At 28.3% G+C, this 24,685-nt stretch overlaps 1 protein-coding gene across 2 annotated transcripts; it reads left to right on the plus strand.

The window, feature by feature from the left end:
• Window positions 1-4,001: 4,001 nt before the first annotated feature.
• On the plus strand, window positions 4,002-15,112 carry LOC132948623 (disks large homolog 1-like). Of its 2 annotated transcripts, XM_061019171.1 has the most exons (19): window positions 4,003-4,228; window positions 4,447-4,578; window positions 5,100-5,215; window positions 6,367-6,447; window positions 6,517-6,591; window positions 7,472-7,723; window positions 7,791-8,030; window positions 8,125-8,212; window positions 8,287-8,380; window positions 8,454-8,667; window positions 8,733-8,893; window positions 9,289-9,538; window positions 9,603-9,708; window positions 9,835-9,918; window positions 12,273-12,416; window positions 12,482-12,654; window positions 12,747-12,856; window positions 12,932-13,023; window positions 13,091-15,112. In XM_061019171.1, exons 1-19 carry the CDS (start codon window positions 4,207-4,209, stop codon window positions 13,198-13,200), a joined length of 2,544 nt encoding a protein of 847 aa, XP_060875154.1. In that variant the 5' UTR covers window positions 4,003-4,206; the 3' UTR covers window positions 13,201-15,112. The 2 variants fall into 2 exon arrangements, with proteins under 2 accessions (XP_060875155.1, XP_060875154.1); XM_061019172.1 differs by lacking the exon at window positions 9,835-9,918 and having other exon boundaries at window positions 4,002-4,228.
• Window positions 15,113-24,685: the final 9,573 nt, after the last annotated feature.

Consider the following 24,685-nt stretch of genomic DNA (forward strand, 5'->3'; position numbering starts at 1 on the left):
ACTGACTGGGACACAATCGATTACCTAATCAAAGATCATAATAGTCCATGTCAGTTGTTTTCATAACATGATTACATTAAAACGGTAAACCACGATTACGGAATATTTGAAATTTTAAAATATCATCTATTCTGTGCCACGACCACAAATTAGATCTAATAATCTATTATCTAAATATATTTTATATTATGTACTGTGTTAAATTTGGGCCTCGATTGTTGGAATTTATTTAGGAGTCTCAGATTTTACCATTACTTTTTTAGTTACCTATAGCCTATAGGCTATAACATTTAAACATTGCACAGATCAAATAAAAATAAAAGGTGGGCAAGTGTCCAATTTCTTTTTAACATACTACATACTATATGTACTATGACGTAGATAGATATAGTTCGATTTCAATATTATATTTTTGTATTTTTATTATAATGATAATTCATATTAATTGTAATCATAACTAATAGATACAATCAATTATTAGACAAATAAATTAAGCACATATGGCTCGTTCCATAAGCACATATTGTGCAAAAAAGAGGGAGTTCGTTATAAATTATTATATTCAAGTAATTTTTAAAAATTAAGAAAATGCGAATAGAATAAACTGGGTAGTAAATTAATAAAAATAAATATAAATAGGTACCTCCTAATAATAATAGAATAATATCTTATTATATCGGTTAGGCGGTATATCTTATTATGGTTGTATACAGCTATTAAAGTATATTGATGTATAATAGATTTAATATTAGATTTTTCCTAACCTTAAGCATTATATATATTACCTATAGGTACCTACTTATGATCAAACATAATGTCTTCAAAGTAAATAGAGTACCTATACGTCATGTAAAATAGAATTTAAATCGTCAACAGAAAATTCAGAATATCAGAATAGAATAAATTGATTGAATAAAGTCTAAGTTTATTTAAAATTATTCAGCATATTATTAACATATTAAACTATTAAAGTTAGTTAATTATGATATTATGATATGATCCGTGGGGAAAGGTGTGGTTTTGAAATTTATACCTACGCCCCAAACTATGTGTGGTTAATTGTCTATTGAGCTAGTGCAATGTAAAATGTAAATAATTCTAATATTATCACCTATGAAGATTGGAGACTAAGAATCATTTTAGAGGACATTTTTTAAGAGTAATTGATGTCACCCGCGACCCGCATAACTTGGCAATTTTTAAGTTAAAAAGATTCGTTTTACTCAGTTATTTTTAATATTAAAATTAATTTACCTATTATCAAACTTAAAGGTTTACCTATCCTAACCTACGATGGTGCAAATTACATACCCTTATTTTAGTGCAAATTAGTAGTTAAAACTCTAATATCATTGTATAAGAAAAACGATTCTGAGCGAAGACGGCCAGTCGGCCTACGATATTACTAAGTATATTTGATGACTTTATTGTGAATAAAGTAATTTATATATAACCTATTTACATGGAACCTTGTTTTAAATTCTCAATCCTTATCTATAAAAGTTGAACATTTTAAAAATTTTTAATTACAAAATAATTATCTATTCAATTTTAAATTTGATACGTTTTGTCTCAAATTCTAACTTTAAATGCTTATAACAAAAAATTGTGCATATTATATTGTATTTTTAATATTTTCAACTTCTATTTAAGTAATGTATCAGGTGCCTTGTATTAAATTTTGACGCTTTTTGGTCATTTATAGAAAAAAAAATTAAAAAGTTGAAATTTGAAATTGCCCGTAAACAAGTCAAAATATTTTGAAAATTTTATCAAGTGTAGGAATTGATAAAATAAACATATGATATAAATCTCAAGTGTCTACCGTTATTCGTTTTTGAAAACAAAATAAGATAATCACTACGTGAGAAATCGAGTAATATGTTGTAAAAATTTGAACTTCAAACGCTCATAAAATTTGACTTTCTTATAGATATTTTTTATTTTGATAAAGGTAGATAACCTTAAAAGGAATCTTGTATTACATTTAAAAATCTTAGATTTAAAAAGAAACATTTTTATGATTTTCTAACTCAATATAATTTGCTCATTTTCGTGATTTTTACGTATTTTGTCAAAATTTGAACTTTATAAATGCTTATATAAAAAAATTGTGACTGGATTTTTAATATTTTTCAAATATCGTTGTAACAATATTTTAGGATCCTTGTATTCAATTTTCAAGCTTTTTTTATCCAATAAATAAATAGTTTTATTGACATTCATAGAAAAAAACTAATAAAATTATAAACTGAAAACGTCCGCAAACAGTTCAAAACATATCAAAATATTTTGAAAATGTTATTTTGTATAGAAAATGCGAATATAAACAACCAGTGAAAATGTCATGTATTACGTTCATTTGTTTTAGAGTTACACCAAAAACCAAAATCGATTTTGCTTAAAAATTTCCGTTTTTTCTTTGTTTTTTACGGAATTTTTGAAAATTACTGGGACATTTTTACTTTTTACCCCCCAAGGTACCTACTAGATTCACTTTCCTATTAGAAAATATACTGTTGAAGACAATTTAAGCACCTTTACTGTCCCAAACAATGATGACACTGTGACAGACCTAAAAATAAAAAATAATAAATAAATTTAAAAAAAACACAAATCAATGTTAAATCAATACAGTCATTGCTCCGCTCAGAATCAATAACATTTATTTACGATACCGAAATCCGAAAGTTTTTATAATAAATAATAATAAACAATATTATTAAAGATCCCAGGAATTAATACTTATACAATTTTCATGTATAACATTATGAGTCATTAATAATCGAGTTAACAATGTACTTATACAACCTTCAACATATTATTTGTTAAAGACTGATTTTGTAATAAGTTTTTTAAAAAAGTAATGCCCTACTTTTTGAATGAAAAAGTAAAGTAACGTGCTAAAAATAATGTCGGGTAACACGAATGTAATTTAAATAAAAATATTCAATGTAACGACTAAACAGGAACGTAATTTATTAACTTTTCAAATGTAATTTTCCCAACACTGCAAAATAGTCATTGAAAAGTATGGATATGGTATAATTTCTGACTACACCACGTCCGGTGTATTATTATGTTCATTGTTCAGTTCTTCTGCTTACGGTCATAATGATTATAAATTATAATATAATATATTATTTGATTATGTTTATTTTATAGTAATATACTAATACACTATACAGTATTTTTTTTTTTTTGTAGGAGGAGAAACGGTTGGTTGAAACACGTATGAATGTGTGGCAAGAATCTGTTGCTAAAAGTCCCGGGTGGTTACCCATCCGGCATACGGAAGCTAGCAACACTGGCCTTTACTTACACTCAGACTTCAGAGCGTTTGTGAGAGACTGTCCGTTTTTGCGATTAACTCAGCACGAGTTTACTACTATACTACACGCAGTATATTATTTTTAGAATGCTACATTGCGGGACGCCGTTTTTTCCAGCTATATACAATATTAATCCTAGGAATAGATGAAATTTCATCTATTTTGTGATTTATCTACATTTAGTTCACGGTACGCTGCACGTCGTTGTCTGTGGTAGGTAGGTTTCAGCGGTGATGACATGGTGACGTGTAGCAGGGGTAACATGTGTCAATAGTGTATTTTTAAACATCGTCTATTTTGAGGAACTAGCATTCACCACCCGTCCACCCCCGACTACGAATAGTTTTCCGCAAACAAACAATAATTAAGATTTATGATATTAATTATTATGATTTATGGTCTCGTCGGGAATCCGGATCGCAGTGGACTAATAATTTTGATATATTTAAATTTTGTATTATCATCATCATCGTGTTTGTCTTGCCCTATCTAGCTGCTGGCCAACTCGCAAGTCGCATTGGATATTACGCCGAAAACAAAAACACAGTTATAAAATCAAGTAGCTACAACTGCAATAACGTTACCCTCGCCATCGTGACCCATAAACGTTGCACAGCTGACGCGATTGATTTTTCCGCGCCGTCGCAGACGGGTCTCACACTCTCACGCCTGACGAGTGACGTTAGTGCGTCGCCGTCGTCGATCCCCTTTGGTCTTCGGTCTGTGCGTGCGTGTGTGTGCGTCCTTCACTCCTTTTGGGTTGTTGGCCATTACCGCCTTGTAGAACCCTATTATTCGACGGTTTCGATTAAAACCTATTTCACAATACGAACAATAACATATTATCTACTTACACGATACCTAATACCCGAAAATGCCAGTCTGTAAACAAGACGGTAAGTAATAAGTATCGACCGTCTCATAGCTGTTCGTAAAAAAATTAAAAACAATTTTCGAAGTTTTTATATTGTTTATGGATGTCATGAAGCACAACAATAATATAATAATATGTACTATATTGTTTTACTATAAATCCCTCGTTTGTCGATTTTTTATCATTATTACTTGTTTAGTTTTATTTATTTATTTATTCACTTTTTTTTTTTTATCACAGAAACCCTTAGGGCCTTAGCCCTCCTGGAAGACTACCACGCAAAACTCTCCACTGTACCTGACAATGATCTTCAAGTCGTTATGCAGCTAGTGATTGGCGTCTTTAAGTCCAGGCTGTTTCAGGCACTCGTCGGTAATTCATTTTTATAGCATTATTCACGTATCAACTACAATTAATTCTTATTTAATTTCATTTAACCATAGATTTTATATAGTCAATGTTTTAACTAAACATTTGTTTACAAAGCTGATGAATACATTTATGAATTATTTCACATTTTCACTCATGTTCATTAGCATGATAAATTAATATGGTTAATGTGTGGAATTGCTACTCCAGAACTTAAAAAGAAAACCCTATTGGTCTTTATATATATATTTAACAGCTGTTATCAATGTGTAGTGTAGGCTTTAAGTAAAGCTTTAAATCATTCAAAATATTTCAACTATACCTATTATTATTGATTGTTTATTAATATAATAGCATATTAATGTTTCACTTTAGATGTAGTTGTAAATTGTAACAAAGATATCAACTGAAATCTATGATCTTATCTAATCCCTCTTAGTCAAGCGGATTAACGTAACATGACACTGCGTGCAATAATAATGCTCTACCTTGATTCTTGACTATATTGTTTTTCATTATTTTAGATATACAAGAATTTTATGAATTGGCACTCCAAGATGAAAGCCATTCTGTGACAGATGAAGATTTATCAATTGCACAAAAATATATTATGGATCAATTTGATGCTAAAGTTGGTTTGGTAATTACAACTTACCATTTTAGTTTCCAATAACAAAATATTCATTCCCATTCTTAGAAATATATTCATAATTTTTAAACAAATACAATATAAATATTTGACAATGTGCATTGTAAGTACATGTATCATATATACATCTATAGAAAATGTTACTAATGATAGATCTTAAGTAATCTCATAATGTTTATTAGGTCACATAGATTTAATGGTACTTAATGTAAAACATAAATATTAACAAATAATATTCATTTAGATACAAATTTGAACAATATAAATTCCTAAAAATAAAAACTATAAGATTAGCACGTTCAACGCCATGGTTGATGGGTAGTCGACATCATAAACATTGCCCAGGACGCCGGTGTCGACTAACCGTTGACAAGTATGTGTTCACTTGGATGATTCATAATTTTGACTGGCGTTGAAATAAGATAATGTTTTTAAATATGTTGTAGGCAATCAGGTACTATCTCAAGAAACTAAAGATACAACTTTTTTTTATTTTTGTTTATTTTTTGTGTTGGTATTTATTTTTTCCCGGAAATAGTGGACCGAACATATTTTGACGCCATAAGGGCTATGCTTTGATAATTCTTGTGGAGCTCAACCAAATTTTTTTTTTTTTGTAGTGTAATATTATGAACAGTAAATATTTTATTTTATTTATTAAATTTATGTATAATAATATATTTATAGATTCATTTTATTTTGAAAGATATTTATAAATTCAATAAATTGTTTTGGTAATTTTATTTAGGATATGCTTAGAGCATGACATATATCATGAAAATGGTCCCCATGCTGTTTTACATTTAAGAAATAGAGTAAGAACTATACACAAACTAATTTTCAACTATAATTTTTTGATACTTATTTATTATAGTATTTTTAATTAATCATGATTTTCAAGATTCTCAAAAGCACAACCAATGAAGTTGGTATTCAACATGTAAACCATAATATACAAGCTTATACATACAACTTAATCAAACTTTAATAAATTGCATTGAAATATATTCCTGATAAAACTAGGATTATGGTTGTTAATTTCTTTATTATAATATTTTATGTAAAATTAAAACTATTATGCTTATATACCTAGCTTAAATATGTTATTAATAATTCTAATTATTAAATATGTGTCTTAACAGAGTGATCTTAGTTTTCAACCATTAGAAACTGAATGTCATCGAGATTATAAAAAGAAAGAACTTGTGGATATAAGTTGTCAAGTATGCTTTTAGAAAAAAAATAAAATATATTTTGTGTTTATTTATACTTATAATTTTTTTTTTGTATAGATTAATGGGCTGAGTGGACATACTGGTAACCAGTCGTGTGGCGATGCTACTGAACAAGAATCTAATCTTGAAACTGTAAGTGTATTATAATATAATTCAATAATTTTTAATTATGGGAACTGTAGTATATTGGAAAGTAGATCAACTTAAATGATATAACAGAAAATACATTTTTAGAAACAATGTTTGATTCCTATAACAGTGGACATAAATATACATCACTTTGTTTTTATTTCGGGCGATTTTGATGCTGGAAATTGTTAAAAGATTGTACTTATATTATTATAAATTAAATTATTCTTAAAAACTTTATACTTAAAAAAATTATATTATAGGTAAAATATAACAATACATAAGGCTTTTTAGAGAGTACATCATAATTTATTATTATTAAAACTTAAATCATAGGAATTTTATGATCACCTTCTTTCATGGTTTCATTTATTTTTAACTGGTAGAATTCTAAATGTGAAGTGCGAAGAAAGAACTTTACTGTGAGACATTTATTATACAATATAAATGTTCCTTAGGGTAATAATTTATCCGCTCTATTATTTGTGATTTTTATTTATGATGTTTCCAGTAAATTAAAATTCTCCAAATTGTTATTACTAGGGGATGGCTTTAAGTTATTCTACCAAATAAATTGCTCCTCTTTAAACTAACAAAGATATTTTAATATTTATATATTTATTTATTTATTTACCTATTTATATTTTTATTTATGATTAGTCACAACCACAATTCAAGACAGTAGTACTAATACTATCTTAAATTGTGGGCACAACATTTTTCTGTTTAATTAACTGTACATTTTATTTTATATTATGTACATTGGAATTTATTTTTTTGTAATAGAGAATATTATTACTATAAATTATTATAATATTTATGAAATCAGATTTTTTGAATGGCTTTAATGAGTGTATAAAATTATTTTCTAATAATTATTTAGGATGATGAAACTGAATATTGGGAGTATGATAAAATAACAGTCGAACGAGGCTCTGGTGGCCTAGGTTTCAGCATTGCTGGTGGTGTGGATTCAGAGTCATTAGTTCTTGTGACTCGAGTTAGTCCAGATATTGGTGCAACTGGTCTTCGTGCTAATGATATTATTTTAAAAGTGAATGATCAGTCGTTGGAACACGTTCCACATAGTTTTGCAGTAACTGCTCTTAAAAATGCTGGAGATGTTGTTACACTAGTATGTTTTGTTTTTAAATTATTCAATGTATATTTATTACTAATTTTTAATCTTTATGAACAATTAGCATGTAAAAAGGCGCAAAAAGGATGCATTTGTTGAACCAGAAAAATCGTATACAGTTACAGAAATTGAATTAGAAAAAGAGGATGGAGGTTTGGGCTTCACAATAGCTGGAGGCGTTGGTAATGTTCATCTACCTGGAGATAGTGGAGTTTATGTTACAAAAATTTTAGAAGGTGGTGCAGCTCATAAAGATAGTCGCATGGAAGTAGGTGATAAATTGATAGCTGTTAAAAACACACTGGTATGTATTAATTTAAAATTATTGTTTGTTCACATAAATAATAATAATTCATGAATGATCATTAATTGTACTTATTTATTGTGCTTATTTATAGAATGGTGATGTAGACTTAGAAAATGTTACTCATGAAGAAGCAGTTGCTGCACTTAAAGAAACTGGCGATAAAGTAATACTTGTCATTGGTATGTACATTTATTTGTCTTTATTTAATATAAATATACTTTTGTATTTTTGTTTTTATTATTATAACTTTTAGTAAAAGAATCTCTTAGCATGCGTTATATAAAACCAAAAACACCAATTAAATCCAGCATTTCATCAAAATCAAGCAGTGAAAATATATCATTAATGTATGTATATTTTATATTATTTTAATATTTTATACTAACATAAATAATATATAAAAAATTTGCAATTTTTCAGGCTTGAAAAAGTAGCTACTATCCGAAGGTCTGATGAAGGGTTAGGATTTAACATAATTGGTGGGGAAGATAAAGAAGGTATATTTATTTCTTATGTGGCACCTGGTAGTCCAGCTGATCAAAATGGCATTTTAGAACCAGGTGATCGTATTTTAAGTGTTAATGCAATTGACATGCTAAATGCCACTCATGATGATGCCGCTATAGCTTTAAAAGTAATTTTATTTATTTTACATGCAATTTTAATAATTAGTTGAATATAGTTTTAATTTTTCTTTAGGGTGACGGACCAATTGTTACTATTATAGCTCAACAACGGCCAGAAGAATATCATAGGCTCCAAATTAAATTAGCAGATATTAAAGAACAATTAATGAAAAAAGCTGTTGTGTCTTCAAGCACATTACCAAGACCTTCTCAAAAATTACAGTTATTTGTCAGGTATTTAGTTTCAAAATACAGTTAAATGATTAAAATAGGGTTCAGCATTGTCCATTATATGACAATATCAGTGTTCATGGGCAGATCGTCAATAAATATTTATTAAAATGTATTCGGAATACTTCAATACTCATTTATTCGAATACAAAATAAAAGTATTCTTTACAAGACTGCAAAAAATGTATTTAATAAATACTATATAATATGTATAATTATAATTTTATTAAAAATACAATAGGTATTAATATTTAATATATATTTTAATTTTAATATACATCTATAAAAAACATGGATTTTAATTAATTTTTAAATCTATGTATTCTGTATATAATATGTATTTTAATAAGTAATAACACTAATAACTAATAACCATTTACCTTATATATAATATTTAGAGCTTTGTTTGATTACGATCCAAACCGAGATGATGGCCTCCCAAGCCGTGGCATATCATTTACATATGGTAGCATTCTACACATACTTAATGCTAATGATGATGAATGGTGGCAAGCTAAGAAGTTGGTTCCGGCTGGTGAAGAGGATCGTATTGGTATTGTACCTTCAAAAAAGCGTTGGGAACGAAAACAAAAGTCAAGAGATCGTACAGTTAAATTTCAAGGACATGTTCCAGTTCTTATTGATAAAGTAATTCTACTCAGTGTTCTACTGTTCTATACATGCTACAACAAATGTATTTTATTTTATTTAGACTTCCACTTTGGAAAAAAAAAAGAAAAATTTTGCTTTAAGTCGAATGTTTCCATTTATGCGTAGTAAAGCAGATCGTTTGGAATGTACTGGAACAGACCAAGATCGTAAGTATTATTTTTCCTTTCAGTATCTTATTCAAAAATGGTTTAAGAGATTCCCCATTGAATCTGGTTGAATTATTCTTCTCTTTTCCTTTTATACATAATGTACAGTAAACATTGGGTTTACAGATTATATGCTTTGTTACACTCACGAAGATCCAACATCTGAAGGTATTAATTTAAGCAGCATAAGCATAATTGAACTACTTGTTGGTAAGAGATATTTCACTAGGTATATACATCCTTTCTTTCCTTTCATAACCATTTATTTATTATTTTTTATTTAATAGCATGAAATGTTTATGACTTAATATTTTTTTTTTTATACTATGCTTTTTAAAACTTATAGTGCCCACCTGTTTGCATGATAACAACAGTTAGCATGTGGTTCGACAATTTACCTACACAATAATCACAACAATTAATCCATTTTAGAAACCTTGTATTTATTAACATTAATTTTTCCCCTTTTGTATTATAACATTACGTAGACCTTTAGGTATTTGGTTTAAATATCATATTCAAGTACAATAAAATTATACGTGTAATAAATTTAAAACAGCAGGCCAAATGTGTCACTAAGTCGTATTACAAAATGTCAATGGTGTAAACCTCAACTTGAATATTGCTTAATGCTGTTATTTAGTAAAAAATACCTTAGAAAAATCTCAATATAAAAAAATATTTTTTAAATGGAAATTGTTTTTAGGTTATTACTTATAACAATCTGTTTATTTATTCAATATTATATAGTAAAAAAAAAATTTTTTAATAATTTTAAATTAAAAGTACTATTCATCTACATTTATGACGTATAACATTTATTCTTTTTTTTTTTTAGAATATTTAATTTCATCAGTAATCTTTTTCTTCTTTTCTAGGTGTTGTATACAGTGTAATATAATTATTAATTCAAATAGTAATACAAAATATTTCTAACAGATAAACATTGACTGAAATTTGAATTTGTTGAGGAAGGTAGAGAGGAATTTAACATTTTTTAAGAATTTAAGTGCGTGCATGCGCAATAAAGCATATTTTTTTTTAAATGGCAACACATTATTACCAAATTCAAATAGCATTTTCATTTCAAGCAACTGATAGATAAAATTATTTTTATCTCAAAAATTGACTAGTTCCTTACCCTATTTTTTTAGTCAGTCTTGTGATCGTGAGTTATACAATGAAAAACTTAACCCTCCTCCCCCTCCCCCACTTACCCCAACTTGTTTATGATGGCCCACCAACAAAATGTTTAGCATTTATAACATTCTTATAAAAGAACAAATTTTTGTAGCTTGTGACTCATGTGTTATTTACAATCATGCTTAATGGGATAAAATGTTGGGTAATTTATCAAATAATTTATATTATTTTTAATATTTGTTTACATAATTAATAAAAGAGATCAAATAATGCTAAAACAAAATGGATTCAAAATGTTTTAAATAATTTTTTGACCCCTTCTCCTTTGTATGCTTCTGTTGAAAGAAGGTCTCTACATGTAAATAAATTTAAATTTCTTTTATAGATAAATATTATTATTAAAATTAATAAAATATGACTTATAAATTGGTTTTTATTAAAACTTTAAACTGCTGTGAGTTAGTCAACCGTTGTGATCAAAAAAATGTTAAATCAAGTTGCTTACAAAAATTGGGCACAATATTTTAATTTGAATTAAATTGAATTTGATATAATAATGTGCCGTCATTAAAAAAAGGTGGGTAAGTGGATGTCGCTCTGCTGTACAGTAGGTTACAAGTGGGTCACTGTAATGGATGGTGTCAAATTTGAATTCAATGACATAATATCATTGTATAAGAAAAACGATTCTGAGCGAAAACGGTCAGTCAGCCTATGATATTACCAAGTATATATTTGATGAAAATATATTTGAAAAATGAAAACTGAAAATGTCCGTAACAGCTCAAAATATTTGGAAAATATTATGGTGTATAGAAAATGCTTTTATTAACATTCAGTCAAAATTTCATTTACCTACGATCATTTGTTTTAGAGTTGTACCAAAAACCAAAATCGAATTTCTCAAAAACAGATTTTGCATAAAAATGCCCGTTTTTCCTTAATTTTTCTTTTTTTTTTGCGTCACTTTTGAAAACTACTAGGAAATTTTTACTTTTGAGACCCCCCCAAAGTACCAACTAGATTCACTTTCCTATCAGAAAAGATACTGTTGAAGAAAATCCAAGCACTTTTAACTGTCCTAAAAGGGTGATGACAGACACAAAAAAAAAATTAAATAAAAAATAAAAAAACACACATCATTGTAAAATTTATACATTCATCGTTCTACTCAGAATCTGAAAAAAGAAAATATATTAAGCATGTACATCTAGAAGTCAAGGGTTAAAATTTAGAAAATAGTATTTTAGTATTCACATTTCAACTTCAGGTAATCCGGCTGAAATATTTTGTGTTACTATTTAAGTTAAACATTGTATACAATATAATTTTTTTATATACATTTAATGACATTACATTACATAAATAACAAATATATTAATTCACAAATTTAATTCAATATTGTGTATGTTATATTTTAGAAGAACCAATTTTACCATATGAATCTGTTATTAAGAAAACATTAAACTATAGTCGCCCTGTCATTGTAGTTGGAATTTACAAAGACAAAATAAATGATCATTTAATATCAGAATATCCAGAAGAGTTTGGATCATGTGTACCTCGTAATTACTTATGAATTATTAGCTATTGATTATACAAATTATAAAATGTTTTGTACATTATATAGATACATCGAGAGAAATTCGGCATGGGGAAGTTGATGGTGTTCATTATCACTTTATTAAATCACGTGAACAAATGGAGCGTGATATCAAAGAACATTTATTTATTGAAGCTGGTCAGTTTAATGATAATTTATACGGAACCTCTTTAGCTTCAGTCCAAGAAGTTGCAGAACAAGTATAGCTAATATTCTCTTCCATATGTATCAAATTACTATAATATTGTGTTATGAATTATTCTAATTTATTGTTTCTTTTAAATGTATATAGAACAAACATTGTATTCTTGATGTAAGCTCCAACGCTATTAAACGTTTACAAGCAGCTGACCTGTATCCTATTACCATATTTATTAAAGCATCTTCTCTGGACTTCATAATGTATTTATTTAAATATTTCATTTGTTGATTTCAAAAATATAAATAATGGTAACTATTATTTTTTTAAATATTCAGGAAAATAAGTGATAAAATGACCGAAGACCGTGCAAAAAAAATCTATGATCAAGAAATGAAAGTTGAACAAGATTATAATGAATATTTAACAGGTAAATAGATTTAGATAACATTGAGACATATTTTTTAATCATTGAATATGTTTTCATACATTTACAGCTATTATAAAAGGTGATTCGTTTGAAGACATTTTTGAAAAAGTAAAAAATGTTATTGATGAACATTCAGGACCTGACGTGTGGTTACCCAATAAAGATCTCACTATCTGAAATGAACATGCTAGAGTGTAGTGATTATTCTAATTGAAAAAAAAAGTATCTAATTACTTTAGAAGCATTTAGGTATAGATTTTCAAAAATTGATAATTTATACATCAAATATTTTGCAAAAAAAAAAAAAATACAGGTAACATTTACAGGTCTTTTTAACCATAATAAAAGAAAAACAAAATTTTAATCCCCACACATATAAATGTTGATCAATTCTACTACTAAAGAACAAATATATACATACAGGATTAAAAATAATTATATTTTTTAATAACATGTAGTTAAAGTAACCAATTTTTATGAAAAAAAAAAAATTTATTTGGTTTTTCCTTTTATTTAGTCTAATGTAATGATTATCTTCCACTAGTTATTATAAAATATGTATAGTTCTTAGAAGGTATTTTATAATAATCATATTTAAAACAATTTTAATTATCATTTTTAAACCTTTGGAAACCAAAAGCTTCCCAATAATGCAGTTGCCAATATTTATTACAGTGGTTGCTCAACAATATTATTGATTCAATCATTCATTGGTTAAACAATTATTAAATTATCTTATGATCCTATAGAAAACAATATTTATTATTTTTAAAAACTTTTAAAGTAAATTTCATATTTGGGGAAAATGAGTGAAGAAGCTAATGACTTAGCAGTTAACAATGATCTTAAATGATATGTATTTTGTAGATTCTGAGCGAGTTTTATCTTTAAAGAAATTTTGGAAGACAACAAATTATATTGAAGAAATGTAAGCTATTGATAGTTATGATTATTTTTAGGTAAACCAAGCTATTACTATAACTATTTTTCAATTCAGTGATTCGTTATTGCCTTTAAATTTAAAGATATCTGCACCAGTCAACTCTTGTAAGTAATTGTTTTTTATCTACAAAATTAATATTTATAATATGTCAATACTCGTAGATCATACTATTTGTATATTTAAATTGCAAATATTGAATTAATTTAATCTATTATTACTTCTCTAGTCGCGAAGCAACCACTTAAGTGTTAATTGATGAAACCACATTGTTTAATTAAAATTAACTTGACTCACGGGTTCTTATTTTCAGAATATGTTATATAGGAAAGATAAATTGGTTTTATTTATATACCACTATAAGTAAGTGTTCTTGAAAAGTAACCATAACTTCCCAGGGCCTTTAGACATGAGCTATATGTGCTATAATAAACATGTTAATTTTAATATTCTAAATTCTAAAGTGCATCTCACGCCTGAAAATTTTAAAACAGATGATAAATAATTTATCTGTTTTTTTTAAATTAATTAATATTAACTTATATAACTTATAGATTAAGCTCATTATTGTGTTGTTTTTAAACTAATAATATTTTCTTTCAATATTGTATTCATTTTATTTTTGAACATTTTAGCTAGAGAATATTTTTAAATGTACAACATTATACTGAATTACACTTATCAGAAATTAAAAATACATTGTTCTAATACTAGTTAAGATTTTATCTTATGGTGTTAAAGTGGTTAAAAAATAGTTCAATTGAAAATTTATTTGATATTTTAAACTGAATATTTGAGTAAGGTATTACTAAAAACTAATATATAATTTAATTATTGAGTAGATAATAGGTATGTATTATTATTTTATTTCTTTAACTTTTAGTAAATAACAAATGTTAAACAATACCTAAGATTTATATTTAACTAGGTTTCCTATCAAGATTTATTACTATTCTAGTCATTGTTAAACTGTTGAAGTAATTTATATTTAAATTTGTTATATTGTACCTACTAACAAAATAATGGTTTATTGTAAAATTGTATATCTATAAGTTTGTAGGCAATATATTTATTAACATTCAAATGTAACTTATACTTTATTTTAAACATTAAAATTATCTATCAAGAATAGGTAACATGGAGAAGTTATCTACTGTTTTTTGTTCACTTTTCACATTTATTTATTAGTTATTAGTGTTATTACATAATAATATATTAATATGTATAATATATTCCTGGTAAAGTAGTGACATATGTAGGAACTTTGTGACCTAACCAAACCCATTTTTTCTGTAACTTATATAGTTGGGCATAGGCGTGCTCATGGGAGGGGGGGTGGCCCCCTCTGTGGCTCTTGGCATTTTCTTTAATAAATACTTAGATATCTATGCTATTCTAGATAGCGAACATTTTTACATCTTACATGAAAAAAGTGAAGCCAGTTTGAATCTCATAGTTTAGATATCTGTGAATAAATATAATAAAGTTATCATCGACCAAATGATTTATTATTATCAAAGAATACTCAATGTCTCTACTATAAACTATATTAGCTAGTAGAATATTTTTTTATCACAGTGTGATTTATCAACTACTTTATTTATATACTTACGTTATTTCACGGTTTTAACTTGTAGATAATATTACATACCACTTAGGTTAGTTAAAATAGTAATTACAAATAACGAATATTTTAGACCTAAAAAACAGAATATTCTTATTTAGTACATTAAACTTTTACATATTATACCTTTTAACTAGTAAATAAAATACTATTATAATGAGTGAAATGAAGATCATATATCAGAAGAATAATCATTAAGGTCATTAAAGTTCACACTTTTTTTAAAAGTTGAATTTTGTCCGGAGTGACCCGTAAAATGGGGTGACTTCGGACACGTACCTATTAGATCTCATTAAAAACTGGTGTTATAATTACAATGGGTGACTTCGAACAATATAGATATTTAAAAAAAAAAATATTATGAATTGAAATAAAAAAAAACCCCATACATTTATCGCAAATACAACATAATTTATTAAATATTCTAAAAAAAAATTATTTACTTTTCTATAAACATGTCAACTTAAAATGTATTTTTTACTTTCCTGTTTTTACTTATTGTGTTGTCATTTTTTTATAACTAACTCCATCAACCACATTTTAAATAACATTAGGATTATAATTCTTATATACGGACGACCTCCTACATTGTTGACATATGATCTGGGCATAGTTAATTTGTTGTCCGAAGTCACCCACGTTTGGTAATAATTAAGACGAATTAACACCACAGTGTGAGATCAAGTTACTTAACAATTTGCACATATATATTATAAAATCAATGCAATTACCAATTAACACAGACAAGTTAACGGGTATAGGTAACCAAAAACCGCAATCAAATATTTCTATTTGCTGTTGTGCTACAGTAGTCAGTGTAGTTATGTAATTTAAAAATACAAAAATACAATATTTTGTATTTACCTCCATAACATGTACTATGACACCATTATGTCTTGTCAATAAATATTATTTTCTATGGAGGTTACAATAAATATTAACGTAGAGTATCAGTTTTCAACTTTTATTAAACGTGTATTCTAAAATTATAAGATAACTAAAAAACATGGTGTCCGAAGTCACCCTTTTTACGGTAATCATTAGTACAAGAATCTTTGGTTCAGACATTTTTAAGGCCCCCCCCTGCGGACAAAGTCTGCGCACGCCTATGGTTGGGTATACAGAAAACGATGGTTAAATCAGAATTTGGCGGTCAGATTTGGTTTCGAAGTTATGGCTTAATGAAGTTTCATATTCTGCGATTTTCAAGCTGCATATTTCTATTATACTAGGCTGTGGCTAACGAATTGTTCTGGTCAATATTATAATATAACAATTAGGGGAAAAACTGGAAAAAAAAACCAAAATAAAAATATAAATAAATGTATTAATTAATATGGTATTATTACTTTAAATTGTAGACGATGGTATAAATCAATAAATGTAATAAAATATAAATATAAGTAATTACAAGAAAAATGTATTATGACAATTTACAACTAACCTGTCCGACTGTCCATCTTTCTAATCAAATTATCAAACCAAGTAGGTACTTATAACATTATATTATAATTATTATAAATAATTTAAACATTATAATTATTATTCAAGTTAAATAAACAGTATAATCAACGAAATGATTTAAAAATATAAAATAGTACAACTGTACGGCACTCGCATGGGCTTATTTCCGAGGGCTTTCTTTCCGTGGTGTGGTTATTTTGTTGGGCTTTGTTTCCAACTACCCAATTGCGAACACGGGTTTCGTTAGGTAGGTAGAGTTAAAAATATTTGTGTTTTGTAAAAGAGAAATTTAAATTATTCCTAAATTAAATACGAATTTTTATAAAATATACATTGTCACTAATGATTGTGATTTTTTTTTTTTTAATTATACTGTCTAAATTACCTGGCGTTGCCCAAAAAAAAAAATTCTGATCGTTCAACTTCTTTTAGGTGTAAGTGTGTAACACGCTATAGAAGTAATGTCTTTTTAAGAGTAAATGATATTATATTTGAATGTATAGTTATTCCGACCGGCGTTATCCGTGAGATTCGCTGCAGTATATAAATATACTAACAGGTAGGCAATCTACCTGCGTTAGATCGCAGACCCCGTGTGGTTTGTACGTGTATTTGTAGTGTATAATTTAACTCTTAAAGTATCAAAGTTATACCAAGTTTGTCGTTTTTACTTAATTCAACCTATGGCGGATTAATACAATCAATTAATACAAAATCGTAACCTAACCTAACCGTACTAAAATTCAATAATTAAAGAAAAATAGTAAAAACAATGCTAAAAATTGGTCCACTGAAACCGTGGTATGAACTTGAGACATTCTGTTCTAAATACATTGAAGTACCACTGCGTCAACAGGCGTATCGCTTTATTATTAATAATAATTATTAAAACCAATAGCAACCATTTACAAACAAACATTTCCATCGTAAATCTCAAAATCCCTGTTAGAGCACCTCCCCGAGTTGAACCTCTAATTTACTCTTTTTAAATTAGCCTATCTTCTTTCAGGTTTATGGTCAATAATAGTAGGTAAATAATAAACCGGTGAATTACCCTACTCCTAAGACCCTATAACATGCATAATACGTAGTACTCGTAAAAATAAATACACAATTAGACATTTTTGGTATTAATTTTAACATGTTCGAATATCTAAATAATTTCTTTTTGATTACAATAATTACAAACGGTATTATTATAAAGCAAGAAAAATATTTTCATTTTGTTATTATACTTCTTTGGGTACATTATTTCGTGATCTGAGGTATATTATTTAGTATTTACTAAGATATAGGTAAATGTAATATTAATATAATACTACCATCTTGATTTCTGCCGTTTTACTAGAGGAGATTTTTTCTAGATTTGTTAGGTCGTATATCGTTACAAGTCACAACTAACGCGTGTTAGACTCTTATATAATAAAAATATTATAATTTAAATTAATGATGATAAATTTAATCCTCGCAGATGCCTAAAATGGCAGTGCAGAGAACTTATTCTGCAATCGATGCATCCGTGATCAGGTGGCCGTCCGCGGCCAATCTTATGCATTTATGCTCCGGGTTTTCGTTGAACTCTGGGAAAATTGCTTACAACTATACTACAGCTTTGACAAGAGTAGGTACAGGATTAGAGCCAACAGCGAGAATGATCCTCGAAATAAATGTAACAATATAATATTAATTAATCAACAATCAATAATCATATTATATTTTTACGGTATACGAGTAGGTAATAGGTATACTTAAAGTTTTAATTCCAATATTTGTCTAATTTAAATACTAACTTATTAATGTTTATAGATACCTAAGTATTTGAAATCCCACAAAAAAAACAATACATTCAATCGTTCGAATTTTTACAGCTGCAAGTGGAATTTACAATGCTTTCCGTGCCTCCAGCTTTTAAAATTACGAAAAAAAAGTGTATTCGAATTGTTCGAAAATGTCGAATAACGGAATAAAGAAAATACAAATGATTTTTATATTAGTTTAATACTATAATGCGTACCTACCTATCAAATAAAACACAATGCTAGTTGAAGTTTAATTTTTACATTAAAGAAACACATAAATTCTATATCGTAACTTGTAATTGATATTATACTGTGCTGGCTATAAACGTTATTAGTATAATAATAATAATATATTGTTTATTGTTGACGCCGAATGTATTAATGTATACAGTTTGTAAATGTTTGTTCGAATAGAATTAGTTTATTTTAATCGTATACATTCGTACGATATTATTATTTTACAGTGAATTGTTTTAATCGTGTCCAATAAGTTTTTCTTTAGTTCGGTTTTTATATATTTCAGTGTTTATACTTTATAGTAAACTTGTAAACTAAAGTAGCTAATGTAATGTTTTCAATTAATGGAATTCCTCGACATTAAATAGCCAACACGGACCACAGTACGTAGCGTGAATTGATATATGCTGTCAAACAATCTAGAAGTGCCTGCAGGTCGTAAATTATGCTATCGAGCTATCGTATATAGTTGTAGTTAGATCCTATTTTACTTGCGTTAATATTACTCAACATAGTTAAAAATAGTTATAGAACGATGGGTGGACTTAGGAAGCATTTGGTGATAAGTTGTAATTTTCTTTCAAAACCAAATTTGAGTAAAAATAATTAATTATTAGGTAAACAGCATATTATACCTAAATGAAAGCTTACCAGCGGAGGGCCCTATAGGGATCATTAAATGTTTAAAATTTGCAGTAAGAGACTAAATTCCTCAAAATATTTTGGCTTATTTATACAGGTATAGACTTTTGACATTTTGTTTCGTTTTTATTCTTTAAATGTCAATAATATGTTTTCCGTTGGGTCAAAACTCAAAGAGCTTGAAAATGTTTAAATAGCAATTTAAAAATACATACATAGACACATGTGTGATGTGTAAGAAAAAAATATATATAATATACCTACATTGTTCGTGAGTTATGACAATATCATATAGGTACCTAATTAAAACTATACAATTATAATACAATATTAAATAAAACTGTATTATACAAAAGAGGTATTGTGTGCAGCAGTGGCGTATTTACGAGGGGGGCGAGGATCCATAGACTGTTTATAATATGTAAAAGTTTTCTGAGTCCTAACTTAAGACTTCTAACTTTAAAACCGTGGATACTGGATAAAATAATATCCCCCCCCCCCCCCCAAGACTAAAACCTAAATACGCCACTGATATAACATATAATAATATATTAATATGCAGCCCATGCAGGTAGCCAGTAGGTAGGCATACAAAATAATTGACTCAAATTTTCACATATTTAATGTATTTCAATAATAAAATAACAGTTACAATATAAGACAATATATTATATTAAGATATTATATTATATTAATCTATAATTTTAGGAGTCACGAATTTGTATTTACCCTATGACTAAGGACGGCCTAGGCTATAATGTATAGGTACGTTATATTATCTATACGTAGGTACATTATAATAAATTATTTTTATTGAGTGTTGGCCACAAACATAATTTAAAACGTTTATTAACATTTCATTCTTATGTATATTATAATAAATACTATGCTGGCCAAATAATATGTCTGTTATTAATTTTCTTTTAATTGATATAATAGAAACCAACCTATTTTCACTGTTTATTTATTATCAATATTTATATTGTTTGAATTTTGTTCATAAAACTTTTAAATTATATATTATATAGTTTAAATTAAGTATACCAGTTTTTACTTCACGAATTATATTTAAATTTTTCCAATTGTTGTTTTAATTTTATATTTCTTAGTTGAAATTCTTTTAACTTTCTTTATTATTTTTTTAATTTCTGACGAATTAATTGTTCATTTTATTTTCAAAATAAAATCATTACATAGTTTTTAATTCGTAGATCCACAAATCAACTATGAACACAGTTTTCAATGAACATAGGCTTTTTTTTTTTATCAGAACACGGATCCGAAATAGTTTTATGTACTTCAATGATTCATAACTTTTAAACGATATTATGGAAAAGTTTTTGAGTGGTGTATGATAGTAAGAAATTGTTTTGATGTAGGTAACTATGTAAGTCTTTCAAGTGTTCGACAGCTCAGCCAAGGTAAACTACTAACTAGGTACCTAAACATCCTAAACCAAGTAAGATAATTATATATTATATTATACATTATATTGTAAATATACACACACCTGTATAAATGTGCCAAAATGTTGTGGTTGAAAATTTGTTCACTTTTGAATTATTACAATTTAAAAAAAATTAAATTATTTTAAACTAGTTATAGTACCTAATACAATAACTAGTAATAAGTAATTATTAATAATATACCTACCATGCTATTAGAAATTTTAACAACTAATTTTATAGATATCAGCGATCGAAGATTATTAATACACCTATATTAATAGTTCCTTTTCCCAAATTTGTTTTGCTTCGATTTACATAAGTTATTAAAAATAATGGACATTATTGTACCTAAAAACATTGTTTATAAAAAAACCAGAAATCCTGATGATAATTCAATGACTTGAGAATTTCGGTGTTGTAGACAGTAGTTGTATATGAAAATTGTTAGCGGTGCATTGTTTTCGTATTATTCGTATCACGTAAGATTATTATATAATATTATTTTATTTAATAGTTTATTTATCATTTATTCCGTAACATTTCTTATTGGAGACCAGATCTTTTCAATTAAGTGCTTGTTATTTCCCAGAAAAGCATCAATTTCCCTTAAAATATTTGGCATTTCTCATATAACATTTTACATTAATTCTAATTAAATAATAGACGCTTTATATTTTCCGTTATTTTTCCTCTTCTTCTTCTTCAGCTTAGTAGCGATTTCTTTTTTGTGCTATAAAATTCACCCATCGGGGGGTCCTTCCTTCCATCCTTGGTCTTCCTAATGGATGTTTTTTCTTTATTTTGTTAACTGAAACTACTTTTATTACTTGTCCATCCTCTCTTCAGACATGGCCGAGCCATTCTAGTTGTTTGCTTTTTATATATGATATAATATTTGGTCTACTATATAACTCCTATAATTCTTTATTTTTCCTTCTTTCATAAGGTTTGCAATTCTGCGTTGAATTTTGGACCGTATATATTTCTTAGTACCTTCCTTTCGAAGTTCATTAGCCATTTTCTATCTCCTTTTAACAGTGACCATGTTCTGCTCGCGTATTTGATTATTGATCTTAGATAGCTATGATACAGTAGTGTATCTGAGTTATGTCACAGTAGTTTTGCTTTAAGAGGTTTTATTTTGGTATAGTAGCACCGCCGCATGCTATTCGATCGTTTATTTCTTCATGCATGTCGCTGTTGTTATTTCTGATAACGCCTAGGTACTTAAATCTACTTTCATGGAACTACAATCATCTACTGTTATAATTTGATCTATGTTTCTTGCTAGCATTAAATATTTCATATTTTCCTCATTTACATGCAGCCCTGTAGTTTTACTGGCTCTCGAGAGTTTGGACAAGTATTTATGACTTTATCTCTCGTTTCCCCATTACCACGATGTCATCTGGGTACGCCAATATTACTAGTTTCCACATATTTCCATTGTTTGACCATCCCATTCTTCTATCATTGCATTTTCTAATGCTAGATTAAATAGAGTGGGTGATAAAGCATAACCTTTTTGAAGGCCTGACTTTACCTAAAGGCTTCAGACATTTCCTGCAGGAAACGAACTCTGCATAAAGTTTTATTTTAACATCCTTATATTAAGACTTAGTACTTTTTAAGAATGCCTAGTACTCTCAGTGTTATCCATAGTTTGTCCCTATTAATGCTGTTTATAGTCTATACATATAAGGTGCATATCTTTATCAAATCCGTATAATTTAGCTATTATCTGTCTCAGTGTAAAAATATGGACCAATGTCGATTTACCTTTTCTTAAACCGCTTTGATATTCCCCGCGTATTTTGTTAACCTAATATTTTCCATTAGGGTTTAATAATTCATAGAAAAGCTTAAATTTCCCATAAAATCTTCGATATTTTCCATATAATTCTTGACGTTTCCCGTACAAGACTTGACAATTTCCAAGAAAGATTGAGGTTGTGCCGATGGCATCATAGCGGTCAAGACTATATTAATGCCGCCATAACCACCACGTCCCTGAGGTCCTGACGTGCGGTTCGTTGACGTACTTGAGGTTTGTTTAAAACGTGCCCGTCGCTGACGTACGTGCGGTTCGCTGACGACGTGCGGTTCGCTGCCGTAACGGGCGGTTCGCAGACGACGTATGGTTCGCTGACGACGTGCGGTGCGCTGACGACGTGTGGTTCGCTGACGACGTGCGGTTCGCTGACGTAACGTACAGTTCGCTTACAACGTACGGTGCGCTGCAGCCGACGACGTGCGGTTTGCTGACGACATACGGTTCGCTGCGTAACTGGCGGTTCGCTGACGACGTGCGGATCGCTGACGACGTGCCGTTGCGCTGAGGACGTTCGGTTCGCTGACGACGTGTGGTGCCTTAACGGCGTGTAGTTCGATGACGACTTGCGGTGCGCTGACGAAGTGTGCGATTCACATAATTCATACATTTCCCATACATTCCATGACATTTTCCATTAGCGGCTAGATATTTCCGATTAAAGACTAGATATTTCCCATTAGGTGCTTAATATTTCAGTATTTCACAGACAAGCATAAATTTAAATATAAAATCATTGATGTTACCCATGAAAGACTCTCTTAGAATGTGGACTATGCCTACCGGGGACACCACAATAAAAAAAACGCGCCATGTGTAATACCTCTTGCGTTTAAACAACATACATGGACAATGTAATGTTTATACGTTTAACAAGCAAAGGTGGTGAGGAAACTTACACATCATTGTCATCATGAATCGTTTGGTACTAATAATTGCAATAAATAATTACATAAATGTATTGCATATAAAAGTGACCTTAGTTTAAAATAATTTGAATTTAGAGATAGTATATGGGTTGTCAGGAGGAAATTTCACATTTTTCTGACTATATGAAGCGCTAGGCAAAGAAAATAGATGATAATGGAATATATTATGGAATTTATTATAGAACTACTCTGAATTGGTAGCTACTATACGATATATATATATATAAATGAATGTATGTGTGTCTGTGTGTCCATATTAGTGTGGCAACCATTTATATATTATTTTGAGATTTCTGATGGAATTATTTGTGTATGCGTTGCCATGATAATATGTAAAAGGACTAAAGAAGCAGTTGCTAAAGTAGATAATTAGCTGATCTAGTGTCGCTTCTATATTGTTATGATAGGACTGTGGACTGTGCTCATAATATATACATTCTATAATCTATGGGGTCATTTGGCACACGATTTAAGATAAAGATATATCCAGAGATTTTAAATTGGTTGTTTAAGTAAGGTTCAATAGTAGATTACACTTCAATTACAACTTCAATTACAACGCTTCCAATTTCTAACCAACTGATTTTACCGGTCAAATTCTGGGGTTTAAGAAGGCGGAGATGGTAATACGGGCACCAACCTTGTTTAAAATCTCTGGGTATATTTGTCCGTGGGTTGGGCATACTGTCCCGTGTTCAGTTGTAATACAGCTTGATAACTGATAAGGTCCAATCACTTTATTATCATT

Source organism: Metopolophium dirhodum, chromosome 7 (genome assembly GCF_019925205.1).
Source record: "Metopolophium dirhodum isolate CAU chromosome 7, ASM1992520v1, whole genome shotgun sequence".
NCBI lineage: Eukaryota > Metazoa > Arthropoda > Insecta > Hemiptera > Aphididae > Metopolophium > Metopolophium dirhodum.

Excerpts from the sequence above, each read along its gene's own strand:
- LOC132948623 (XM_061019171.1), top strand. The coding sequence starts at position 4,207 with ATGCCAGTCTGTAAACAAGACG. Across the intron at positions 8,894-9,288 it reads AAATTACAGTTATTTGTCAG|AGCTTTGTTTGATTACGATC; the intron begins GTATTTAGTTTC and ends TATAATATTTAG. Across the intron at positions 12,417-12,481 it reads GTTTGGATCATGTGTACCTC|ATACATCGAGAGAAATTCGG; the intron begins GTAATTACTTAT and ends TACATTATATAG.